We start from the raw sequence: 12677 nt of genomic DNA on the forward strand, positions 1-12677 counted from the left end.
AATTCTGCACGAATTTCGGGAAAGTGACTTCAGATACAGTATTAGGGACCACTAAGGCCTATATAAAAGCATCCAAAAAGCAGCATGTCATGGGACCTTTAAAGAAATGCAACAACCCAGAGCATTTTTTTTTTCTCCTGGTTGTCCTAGAATCTGTGGTATAGCCAGACCCATCTCCACAAAGCAAAGACTAGTGTGTAAAGTATGCGGCTTAAGTCCACCATCTAGTGGTAAAGGCATTTGTGCTCACACCAGACCACAGTTTCAAATGAGCAGACCTGTTGCATGTATTGCTTTCACTTAAAAAAAAAAAAACGATCTACTCTCCGGACAGGTAGGTAGGCTAAATGAGCTTCCGGCTGAGAATTGTGTCTGCACATATCAATTTTACTCTTTAAATGAAGTTTGAAGACCCATGAAGCCATTCACACTGACCCACATAAAGTGACTCACGTCAGCGCAGCGCAGCTCAGTGACAATGATTGGGATTATCTCCATGCCTGTTTACGTTTATGTGAGCCATGCTCCTCCGCCGCGGTATTTATAGCCTAACAGCCGTTATCATCACTCGCGGAATCCTCGCGGAATCGTCCTCAAACCTCTAAACTTGGACTGAGTGAGAGGGGCTGAATTTTAGTATCCACCTGAACGGGGCTCTGTGACGATGAAGGAGCGCGCGTTGCCTCAAGGTAAAGCTGTCAAATTCATTAATCATTTCATTAATTAATTGTTTGGTTTTTTTTCTGTCGCGCGCCCACTGCATTAATCCTCTCCCTCCAGTGAACATTTTTAGCATCTTAGTAATCTATTCTTACTTGATATGACTGCTGCTGCGGTGTTTTCTTTCTTTCTTTCTTCACTTGCGTCAAACATTTAAACTAAACAAGAAACAGCATCCTAATTAGCAATACCTGTTAACAGGATAGTTAATGTATTCCTTAAAACGATTGCAGACCTGCAGCTGACGTGCACAAATTAGAGGAGGATGGGGTGCCTGTTGTTCCAGTAGGCTCTACAGTGGTTACACTAATTAAAGGACATCAGAGAAATTAGAATAAAAAAAACAAGAGTGTTTTAACTTTACTAAAACTAAAACAGGTGGACGGAATAATTAATGTCTCTATAGCACACTGCAGTGATGCTTTTATGCTTTCATCTATGTCATAGATTCAGAAGCAAATCATCCTTCCTTGCACCTGCAGCTTTTTGAAGGTGCGCCTGTTGATACAAGTGTTTCTCCTCAGCTGTGACTGCTAAAAAAAGTCACCAAAAATAAAAGGTATCACATATATTTTAAATGTGCACGGCTGTGCCAAAATAGAGCCAGCCTGGCCATCAGAAGCATAATGCAGCCATCAAGCCACCACCCGTGTAAATGTGCGCGCTGACCTTGTAGCCTCTCCCGGCTTTCAGATGAGCGCTGTGCTGCCTTTGAGGGCAGAGCTCAAGTCAGACTGTCTAGTTCATGTCTGAGGAGCCCTGCTGCTGATGTGTGAGTCACTGTGCCTTTTGCTTCAGCTCTCCCACACTCAGTCATCTTCCTTTCAGCTCCGGCTCAGTGGGAACAGCCTTGTTTGGTCTGTCTCTGACTGGCTCACCTCAAACTAGCTGTTTTCCAGCCTTGCCACCTCATCTCCCTTATATTTCTTTGTCTCGGTTACACACACACACACACACACACACACACACACACACACACACACACACACACACACACACACACACACACACACACACACACACACACACACACACACACTTAACTGAACAATGACAGCAACAACAGCATAATGGTTTTACAGGTCTGTTATGGTGTGTTCAGTATTATTTTGATAACAAACCATGATTAAAGCAAGAAAGTCCATGCTGTGTTCAATGCTTTTTAGATATTGATAATCTCACCTCTCTGACCCTCAAAATCTTATTCCGCTCACCAGTACAATTACTGGTACTATTTCTGCATGGCTGCTGGTTTAATGCTTTTGTTCATCCAGGCTTATACACTGCTTGCAGTAAGTATCCCAGTGGCTGAGATGTTTGTTTAGAAAAAGTAAAGTTCATCCATATTCCATAGTCACCCTTTAATAAATTGTAACAGTTCAGGGCATTCAGAGGAATTAACCCTATTCGAGATTGTCTGCTACTGGGACTCATCCTCTGGGGACCATGAATATCTGTTCAAAGTGCTGACCAGCACACCGACATTCTGGCTCCTAGAGCCAAGCTTCTATCGTGGCTAAAAATAGACAAACAGAAGGGACGGGCAAGATGGGAAATGTTTCTTGAATCTGTTTCACCACTTTTCACTCCTCATTTCTTCTGCCTTTCTACCATTCCCCCCTCCCCATTTGTAGCATTATGGTGAAACCGCCAACTACTGTCCTCTGTAGAGATGCTCACCAATTCAGACCAGTCCCTCTCCCGCTCCCTCACACCCAACCTCCACTCTCCATCCAGCTCTGGTCCAGGTGGAAATATGCGCGTCCAGTCCTCCCTGTCCCTCCCCGAGCCTGAGGCCTGGAGGAAGCCCAGCTCCACTCCCCGCCACGGCCTGGCACAAGGAGCCCGCTCCAGCTCCCTGCAGGTCCCTCATACCCTCCCTGAGTACCTGGGGCTGCCCCCTCGAGCCGCCAGCTTTGATGTGCCATGTGGTCGGGAAGACGGCTGGTCTGATCAGGGTTCAGGGTCTCTGAGCCCCCACTGCATGCAGCGGCGGCGCGGTGGACTTGTGGAGCAGAAGGACATCATCATGGCTCACCAGGCTCACAAAATCCAGAGCACGCCACAGGCCCGCAGGAAGGAGTGGGAGTAAGTATAAAAGAGAATCAGAAGCAAAGGATTCCTTTTAAATTGCATGTGTAGAGATGATAAATCTCCATGGAGGAGGATGAAAGTGCCAGTGTAAAAGAACACACACTGTAAAACCAAAGAACTTAATTTTAAATGTTGAACAAAGTCCAAAATCTTATAAAGATAGAAAATATGTTAGACTGATGGGTGATTACGCCATACAATAAAAAAAATAGAATTCTTTAGTTCAACAATCCTTTTTTTGACTTGTCATTACAGGAAAATAACATTAATGGTGACTACATCCCATCTAAGTGTCCTAATTTGGTTATTGTAATTACAGTTGTTTTCCTGCTATGATGCGTTAAACTGTCTGTTGTGAAAAGACCTAAATGTGACACACTGTAGCTTCAACAATGTAGAGCAAGCAGACACAAAATACAAACTGTATATGACTTAAACTTAAAGCTATTCAAATCAATAATTTTTAAAGCTACATTGTGTAAGAATTTCTCCCATCTAGTGGTGAAATTGTATATGACAACCAACGGAATATTACTTTCCAGCCCCTCCCATTCTGAGCGAGTTTTAACTCCTACGGTGGCCGAAGATTAACATGGCTTCCAGTATGACTTCGTCCGTTCTGTATATTGTACGAGATTAATAGTGTAAGGCAATGTTTACAGCGTAGGCTACATATTTTTCTCCGTGAGCAGAGTCAGAGATCAGTTAATGCGCCGGAGGTGTGAGGGAAAGCTAAAGGAAGAGGGAAATAAGGTAAAGAAAAACCAAAAGACAGAGCCGGTGGCAGTGGATCGGTGAGACAGCCTAGGCAAAGAAAAACTATAGAGACTCTCCAAAGATGACGAGACGACTCCGTTACATGTCCTCGAGAATAGGTGTGATCCTCCATCTCCTGGCTGGCATACGTCAAGGTGCTACTGAGTGTAAAAGCGCGAAAGGCTAATGGCTAATGTATTTTAAAGATGGAGGCGCTACATGGCTGCCGCCATTCGAGCGACTCGCTCGCATGTATTCTGAATGATTCTGAATGGCAGACTCTACGCGTACGAGAATACTTTGATTAGTTGGTGGAAGTAATTACACACGAATGAGCACATATTTGTGAAAGAACAAAGGGGTTTTTGCTAAGAATCAACTCAAGAAATTACACAATGGAGCTTTAAATGAACAATGGGTCCAATGGAAACCACAAGCAATGCGACCCACACGAGTGTTTCCTAAATTACACCCCCCTACCGGTGGCAGCAGATCAACATGTCCTCATACCTAAACGCAAGAGTCACAGTTTTAAACACATGGTTAAAGTTGTGAAAAGGCCGCAGTTTGGTTAGGTGAAAGCAACAAAACGACTTGGTTAGGTTTAGGAAAAGTTTGTGTTAACATGCACGTTTGTTAAGTAACTTCATCTCACAGGACACAAACATATATGTTCCTCTCTGATCTCCTCCCTACACGGACTTTGGTGCTCTTTATACTACGGCCACTAGAGGTCACTGCCACAATAAACATGAATATAGGTCGTAATAAGCTTTAGCCTATTTAAAGTGACTATATGTAACTTTTTCATGTTTCTGAAACTGTAATTTTTCATCTGATGATCATAAATGACCTGTAACAGCAAACGGGACTCACAGTGAAAATATATATTTTTTTCTTATATAGTTTTATGAATGCCGCTGCCCGGGTCCGTATTTCCCGCGATGTCACAAAATGATTTATGGCAGGTAGACGGCGCTACAGATACACATTCTGACGGGTCACAGATTTCACTGTAACACCGGAAAAGCCTGCCTTAGTGAGTATCCAGCCAAGTAAAAGGTAGCAGGAGATTTCTTCTATATAGGCCTAAGTGTTTTCTATGTTATGGCTGATTCTTGGGCAGGAACATCAAAGAAAAAAGGAAATTAAACGAAGAACTAAAAGCTAAATGGGAAAGTGAAAGACAACGGGCGAAACCCCAATCTCGGTCGGGCTTTCAGCAGATAGAGACAATTACAGGATTGTCCCCGAATTGACCCTCAGGTATGTCATATGTCTACATCATTCATGAAATAACTTTACAATGTGCGATGTGGTTGTACACCAATAGCCAACATTAAATTACGTCCCCGTCCATTTAGCACGGACGTTTTATTCCTTTAGTCCGTGTTTGTGTTGGCCAACTATTTTCTTGTCCCTTGTCCCCCTGTACTTGTGTAAAGCGTCCTTGTGTTTTCTGAAATACGCTATATAAATCTAAGTTATTACTACGTTGGTTGCTACAACAATCTCTTAATGCTTTGGCTCGTGACGCAGTGACAGTGATACCCGGTTTAGCTCACGATACGTCCAGGCTAAGTATGCAACACTTGAAATGCAACGATGCATCTGTAACTTATTCTCTTATTGTAAATGAATGATTTTCTGTCTGAGCAAAATGTGCATCGCGACTGTATGACCTCCTGGTAACGCTAGCTCAGTTACTGTATACACAGTGGGCAATACAGCACCATAAAGAAAAGACCTCTGAGACAGCAAGCGTGGTAAAAACACTACCGCTTTTGTCCAAAGCGGCCGCTAGAATCAACACAAATGAAAGTTACATATAGCCACTTTAAGGTAAAGATTTAAAGACAACCTGTGGAGTTGTAAGTGAGTTTTTGTTTTGTTATTATTGACGGATTCCCACCTAAGTACATTGTGTGTGTCCTTGGGGCCTAATATGTTGAATTAATTTCCTTCCTCGTCAACATCTGCAGAGACGAATTTTGAAATAATTTGAAACCTGCATTGTTTACGTACTTGCTCGCAGTTTTCTCTTTTCTATCCTTTTGTTGGTGCATTGCTGCATTTCTTGGCACGTTACTTTCACCAATTGTCGATCAGTGTAATAATGTGAAACTGTGAAACCGTTGACATGAATGTGTATCACATGACGCGTGTGCGTCCTTGTGCACGTGCATGAGATGCTAACAAAACAGAGACCCACATTTAAAAACGTTCCATAGTGCTACTAGCGGTTCAAGTGTTGAAATGATTAACGATAAACGATAAAAAAGGCATTCTGCCTCGACGGTTGGGGGAAAGGGAGAAAGAGGGAAAGATACAGGAATACAGAAAGATTACTGTATAAAGTATAACTTATTGTTGTTTGGTTGCTTAGCTACAAAGGGATTGTCTCAAAGGGTGCTCCATAGTAGCAATACATATGCAGATTTCTTTGTTATAGTTCCAACAATGAATCACCAAATCAGTTCCCACTGCTTTCATCAGTTGATTTAATGTTTCTTTTTTAATGTCTGTGTGACATTGTTGGCTGCGGTTTTCTGTAATCAGATACTGGATAGCGTTATTAGCAGAGCTGAGGGTGCTTGCTTGTGAACTCCTGACCTCTGGAGCCACATTCCTCTGATTATCTGCTTCCCACCACTCAATTGTGGAGTGCTCCTCCATCAGCGTTACCTACAACCCACCAACAAGCCCCCTCCCTCCTCCTCCTCCTCCTCCTCCTCCTCCTCCTCCTTTTGATTTCTCTTTACTCTACTGTACCTCCACCACCCACTCCACATCCACTTTACAGATTAATTCTCTCTCTGGCTTTTCCTGTCATGTACAAGACCCTCAAACACGGAACTTAAGTCAGTTTTTCGTCCTTGATCCCTGAAATGTGCATATTCTCTTATTTTCAACCTGTAAGCGTTGACTGCATGAGCCGCTACAGCACATAAAAGTACAAAATATTAAACGAGGGACATTGATTTGACTACTGTACTGTACATGCACTGTATTGTGGTTATTTGTCCATTAGGGGATGCTAGGGAATCAAAGTAGAAGAGCAGCAGGGAAGCAACATATGATGTCTTTAAAGCTCAGCAGTTGAGTTTGGACATTTTTGATTTTTACGACTACACAGCTGAAATTATTGATATTTTATAAAATTGTAGGATGAATTTTTAGAAAAAATCAACATCAATGAGTGATATTAAATCTCTGCATATTATGACTTTTGAGAGAACAGAAGCTTTTTGAGATTTACTAAATGTTAAGCTTTTGTAAGATTTTTTTGAAATAACCATAATCTTATTATGTTTCAAGGTAAACTGGCACGTGTCACGGCACTCTGTGAAGATATAAGCAGCGTTTATTGGTCAAATCAAATTGATGTCTTGATGTCTGTTGCTAAGGAACAGAGAGAAAAATAAAATGCTAAAACCACTCCATTCAATGCTGGATGAAAGCCTGTCTGCAATTATATAAATGCTCTTCAGAGTTCTGGCACAAAGTATGCCCATTAACGTTTTAACTCACAGTGCATGTCACCTGCAGCCTCACTTCATCCGTCTCCTCCTATATGGTATATAAGATGTTTTCTTCTAGACTATGAACATAAAAATAAATCATAAGCTAGTGGAATTTTTTGCATCACTGTAAGGCACTAAATTATCCCTTAATGAGCTAAGTGCTGTATGTAGACCCTTTCTTATACAGTAAGTTCATCTTATTCAAAGTTTGGTCAGGCCTAAGCAAATTGATATGAGCCTTTCTGCTTTTATCCACTAACAGTTTACACAGCTATTTTTAGAAGCCTTTGAGTAGGCTGTGAGCAAGAGCAGGAACAAAAGCCAAACACTCTTAAAGCAGACTACATCTGGTCATATATGCATGGATTATCAGTGTAGTGACGCAAAGTCAGTTTGCTTTGTGTGTGTGTGTGTGTGTGTGTATAAACAGATTTTTGTAGGAAGAGGTTGCTCTATTGTGCAACATGGCTTTTGTTGGCAGAAATTAAAAGAACGGAGCAGGAATTCAAGAGAGCTAGGTCGCTATGGAAACAACAGCAAAGAGAGAGCAAGACACACACACACACACACACACTGAGAGAAAGAGAGCGATCCTACTGTTTGCAAAGATGGACAAATATTTTTGTTGGGCAACATACAAGTAGATTTTTTTGTAATGAATGCTTATGTAACACATTTTTAGTAGAAAGTGGATATGAATGTAAGATGTGTGGCAGATACTTGTTGTGCAGTGCAATACAGCAAACTGTACATATTACATTCTAATTGTCATCCTGCTATTTTTACAATCTGCACTGGATAGGTCAGTTTTGCTTTTTGTGGCTCTGCATGAAGTGACACACCCGCCTGCTTCATGCAGTTTAGGAAGAGGAAGTAACAGAATCAGGTCTGAGTTTTAGGAGCTCACTTAGGGACTTCTTCATACATCCTGTTAAATTTAGACACATTTTTTTTTTCTCTCTTCTCCCCCAGATCTCGACTTGTTTGCCAAGCATACATTTGTCACTCTCTCTTGGTTTGCTTTCGCAATCCCCCCTGTCTGAGCCCTCGCTAGCTGCCCGTCTGCACACTGTGATACCTGCATTGTGCTGCTGTCCGGCTGAGTCTGTCAGTCAGCAGCGGAGAGACATATTTTGTGTCAGGGATGATGCCGTGGTTGATTGTAATTGTGTGTATTTGGCGTGACAAACAGCAGCTTCAACCACGATTCAATAATATCATGTCTGCGTGGGGGCTGAAGTGGTCATCCTCAGGAAACAGTGGGGAAAGGAGGAGAGCAGCAGATGGAGCGAGAGAGCCCAGTTGCCTAATGAGGTCTCACTTGTGGCACTTGAGTGTGAAAAAGACCCTGCTTTCTTCTCTGCTCCCTCAAAAAGGGAACAGCCCTAAGATCTATTTCATGCTCTATTTTTACGCCTGACTTTTACTCCAATATTAGCACAATGGCCTAGTTTTTAAACGTTTTAATAGTGCAAGTCTGTCTCCATTAATGAAAATATGACAATGCTGTCTGACTATCAAATGGTGAACGCATTTAAACGGAGGGAAATGAGTCAAGCTCCTGTTCCATAAATCACCTTTAGGTCATTTCTTTTATCCATACACTTGTTGCATTGTCTCTCTTTTTAGTATAAAATGTATTTTCATACCCCTTTCTTGCTTGACACTGCACCCACTAACGTCTTTACATAATTGTTTTTGAACCACATACCCACACAGCCTACAGTATATAGGTTTCTTTTTTTTTCTTTTCTCTTTTTTTTTTCTTTTTTTTTTTTTTTTTTTAGGAAACAGTTTTGTTCATCCTCAGCAAACTATAATTGCTATGGTAACAAAATATGCTCCTCCTCACTAGCTTTCATTCAGATGAATTTTGAAATCGCCACCATGAAATATCACTGTGGGAGGGGGCTGCCGTTGCTCCTGGCTGCATGATCATTTTCCAGCAGGTGACAACATGTAAGATGATCTAGCGATTCAAGCAACTCTTGCTACATGTTCGACTCCAAAGAGAATAACTTACTGTCCAGTTTGATAAAGAATCGGGTTTTAAGACGCGTTAAATGGGCGTCCTTTTACATGAGGTCTTCCATTTGTCAAGTTCACCGGGTCGAGAAGATGCGTAAAGTTTGCGAAGACTTCCTTCTCATCTCTTATCAGCACAGAGTAGTTTTTGGTCACACAGCTGCCGCTTTGTCAGATCAAAACGAGCTTGGATGTCGATAGAAAATTGAAAGGTATAAACTCGGTGGATCTTTTTCTCCTCTCTCCGCTGCCTTTAGAGACGCGCGCACATTAAAAGTTGTTCAGAGCCGATTGTAACGCGCAGTTAAACAGATGGAATAACAGAGACGCTGAGATTTTGCACCTGAATCGCCATTAAGTAGGCTAAGTGGATGCTTTTTTTCCCCTAGCATATAAGCCAACTGAATGATATAATCTTTTTTTTTTCTTGTGGATATGGAGTGATAGGAATCTGCAACTTTTGGGGAATCTTGGCGCTCGAAAAGCTGTCACCGGATTGAGGGTGGATCCTTTTTTTCGTTTAGCTCCACTTCAGATTTTTCTTTACTAGAAGTCGTCCTGTAGTGAAACACTCTGAGCCGGCGGTCTCCTCATCTCTTTGTAGAATGGCTCGGTTTGGAGACGAGTCCGCTCCCAGCACGATGGACTCCGGGGATGGGGACGTGGAGCGCGGCGGAGAAGAAGGACAGGACGAGGCGGCAGCGGTGCTGTCGGCTTCCATGAAACAAGCCAAGGCGCAGCGGGCCCGGACCATGGCCATGTACAACCCTGTCCCACACCGGCAGAACTGCCTCACCGTCAACAGGTCGCTCTTCATATTCGCAGAGAACAACATCATTAGGAAAACCGCAAGGCGAATCATTGAATGGCCATATCCTTCCATGAAAACACATTTTCAAAGTACAGTAGGGAAAGTGCATGTTGTCAGTTTAGCACCATGGACAGCTACAGGCGGCATGTGAAGCATGCAGCATGAAACTACAACTTCCATTCGCTCTTGAATGTTACACCATGTCTAAACAGTGAAAAAAGTACAGTTTCTTAAGTGTAATCTCAGTGCTTTCAATGTGTTTTGCATGACTCCTTCACATTTAGGGAGCTGCCTTGCATCCTCTTTGTTTAGGTTTTGCTCATCAGCATACTGATTTCCAGCTAGTTAGTTAAATCACCAGATTAATGAATTCCTCTGCATAGCTGCATTTAACCTTCTTCTCATAATTCTGCTCAGTAACTGTGCCCTGATTTTATTAATCTGTGAGCTCCATGTGCTTCATTGTTGGCAGAAGACAGAAAGTTAGCATGTGGTGATCATTAGAAGCAGCTCTGCTCACTGTGGGGGTGGCATGTAGGCACATCTCTGCTCATTGGAATATGAACCTGGCCATGAGTAGGTGTCGGTTCAAGTCCACCAGGCAGCGTTTTTTTCTTCTTTCTGCTGCAGCATCGGCCAAAAGTTGAACTTCTGCAGATTTACAGTAACAGATATTATCAGGGAAGTTATTTTTCCAGCAACTGCAGCAAATTCATGTAATGTGAACACAGGCAATATGTGTTCACAATCACAGGCCATACATAAGACTCCATTAGTGTTACATATCTTGTTCACTGAAATCTATTTATTTTTGTTTACTTTAATCAAGCGATTCCATAAAAACCATGTCCATATTTAGACATTTTTAAAGCACAATCAGTTCAACAACATCCCATCAGTTGCCATATCTACCCACTGCTCCTCCCGTCGTACACCCCCTTCAGTGCAGCTTGCCAGTCTCCCACTGTTACCTAACCACAGGCTCTGTGTGGTGTGTGGGAGTGGGGCTAGTGGTCAAGACTAGCTGGCCACTGGCAGCATGGTAACGTGACTGTCGGTATCACAGAGGCAGAGGTATGTGGGAGAGAGCTGGCCAGTTGTACTGTGGTGGATCGTGGGCTGTAAAAGCAGCATGTGTCAGAGTATTGACTGGGTGAGACCCAGATTTTTGCTCACAGTGTCCAACTTCTAAGATCGCAAGTGAAAAACAGATTAATATGCATTTTTTGTGCAATGGTGTTTCTTTGATTGTATATTCCTGCACAAATATATTGGAGTGTTACAGTATGCTACTGCATTTCTTATAAGTTTAGAAGTTGCTGGGACTTCTGTTGCCCAATGTAGGCCAAAGTGTCTTCACCATAGTTAAGTTGAAGGACAGTGCCAGTGTAAAAATGCTCTGGTTGCAGCTTCTCCAATGTGCTTTTCTGTGTTGTATATCATTGTAAACTGCATATCTTTGTGTTTTTGACTGTTGTTCAGACAAAACAAGATATTTTAAGATGTCACCTTGGAGTCTTGGAAACTAGGGTGGATATTCTTATGTTTTTTGTTGTTGTTGATGTTTCATAGATTAAATGATATAAATATCTATACTCAAAAAGTAATCAGCAGATTGATGGATTCTGTAAATAATCATTAGTTGCAGCCTTTGTGTATACTTTACATCACTGCTGATTTTTGTTTTTATGTATTCTTTCTACCTTCCAGACAGCCATTGGTTTCCATTTATTTGCATATATACAACACAAAGACCCATTAGCACACCTCTAAAGCTTTAATTAATTATCTATTCCATCACACTCTATTAAGAAAAATACTGTAGACTTGATAGATAGAATCGTTCAATTGATAGACAGAAAATTAATCTGCAATCATTTTAAGAATCCTTAATCGTTTAAGTCATTTTTCAAACATAATACCAAACATCCCCTAATTCCAGCTTCTCAATTGTAATGATTTGTTGCAACACATTTTATAGACCAGAAGATTAATGTATTAATCAAGAAAGTAATTGCCAGAATAATCAATAATGAAAGTAATGGCCAGCTCAATTTCTTGCATCATTTAAAACCAAAGGATGTTATTAAAAAAAACATAGAAACAACCACAACAAATTGAAAAGGAAAAGGCAAAGTAGTGCCCAGATAATTCCACCCTGTCACCCTATTCCACGTTTTAAGAAGGAGTCAATTGATTTCCGTACTGTACTAAAACAAACAACTGCTTAAAAGATCAGAAAAAAATATTAAAATATCTAAAAAAAAACTACAACAACAGCATGGTTAACTGTGATTCATCTTAAATGTTCTAAAACATGCATAATCTCTGCTATGCCGCTGTAGTGCAGGGCAGGTAGGGTGGGCGAAATGTATTAAGTATTCCCCACTTTAGCTATTTTCAAATGCCTTCAATGGCAACAACGTGGACCTGTCATTGTGCAGTGTGATTCAGTGTGGGTCCCAGAGGGCCCCATCGCAGCACTCCTCTGTGAGTCAGTGACCCCATTTCACTAAAGGCAGGACAATTATTAACAAGGAGCAGCTGCCTCATGGGAACTCCAGGGGACTAAAAGTCACAAGCACATACACGTGTTGGGGCACAAACTGTATAGTCACACACAGTGCATGCTGGTTCACACATATGCACATACTATATCCATAGGGCCCATGCATGTACACTCACATTTAGCTGTGAGAAAGTAATAAGGTAGACATCACTCATGAGAAATTATCAAAATTATGATG

General features: G+C 41.7%; 1 protein-coding gene across 2 annotated transcripts in view; it reads left to right on the top strand.

The window, feature by feature from the left end:
- The first annotated feature begins 535 nt into the window (after positions 1–535).
- Positions 536–12677, top strand: part of cacna1eb (calcium channel, voltage-dependent, R type, alpha 1E subunit b) — a 60396-nt gene continuing 48254 nt past the window's right edge. For both annotated transcript variants that reach the window (XM_039815503.1, XM_039815504.1), the window contains exons 1-3: positions 536–689; positions 2355–2808; positions 9724–9990. In XM_039815503.1, coding sequence (XP_039671437.1) covers positions 2393–2808; positions 9724–9990 — 683 coding nt within the window. In that variant the 5' untranslated portion in view covers positions 536–689; positions 2355–2392. The remainder of the gene's footprint in view (positions 690–2354; positions 2809–9723; positions 9991–12677) is intronic.

The sequence above is a fragment of the Perca fluviatilis genome, chromosome 11 (assembly GCF_010015445.1).
Source record: "Perca fluviatilis chromosome 11, GENO_Pfluv_1.0, whole genome shotgun sequence".
In the NCBI taxonomy this organism is placed as follows: Eukaryota; Metazoa; Chordata; class Actinopteri; order Perciformes; family Percidae; genus Perca; species Perca fluviatilis.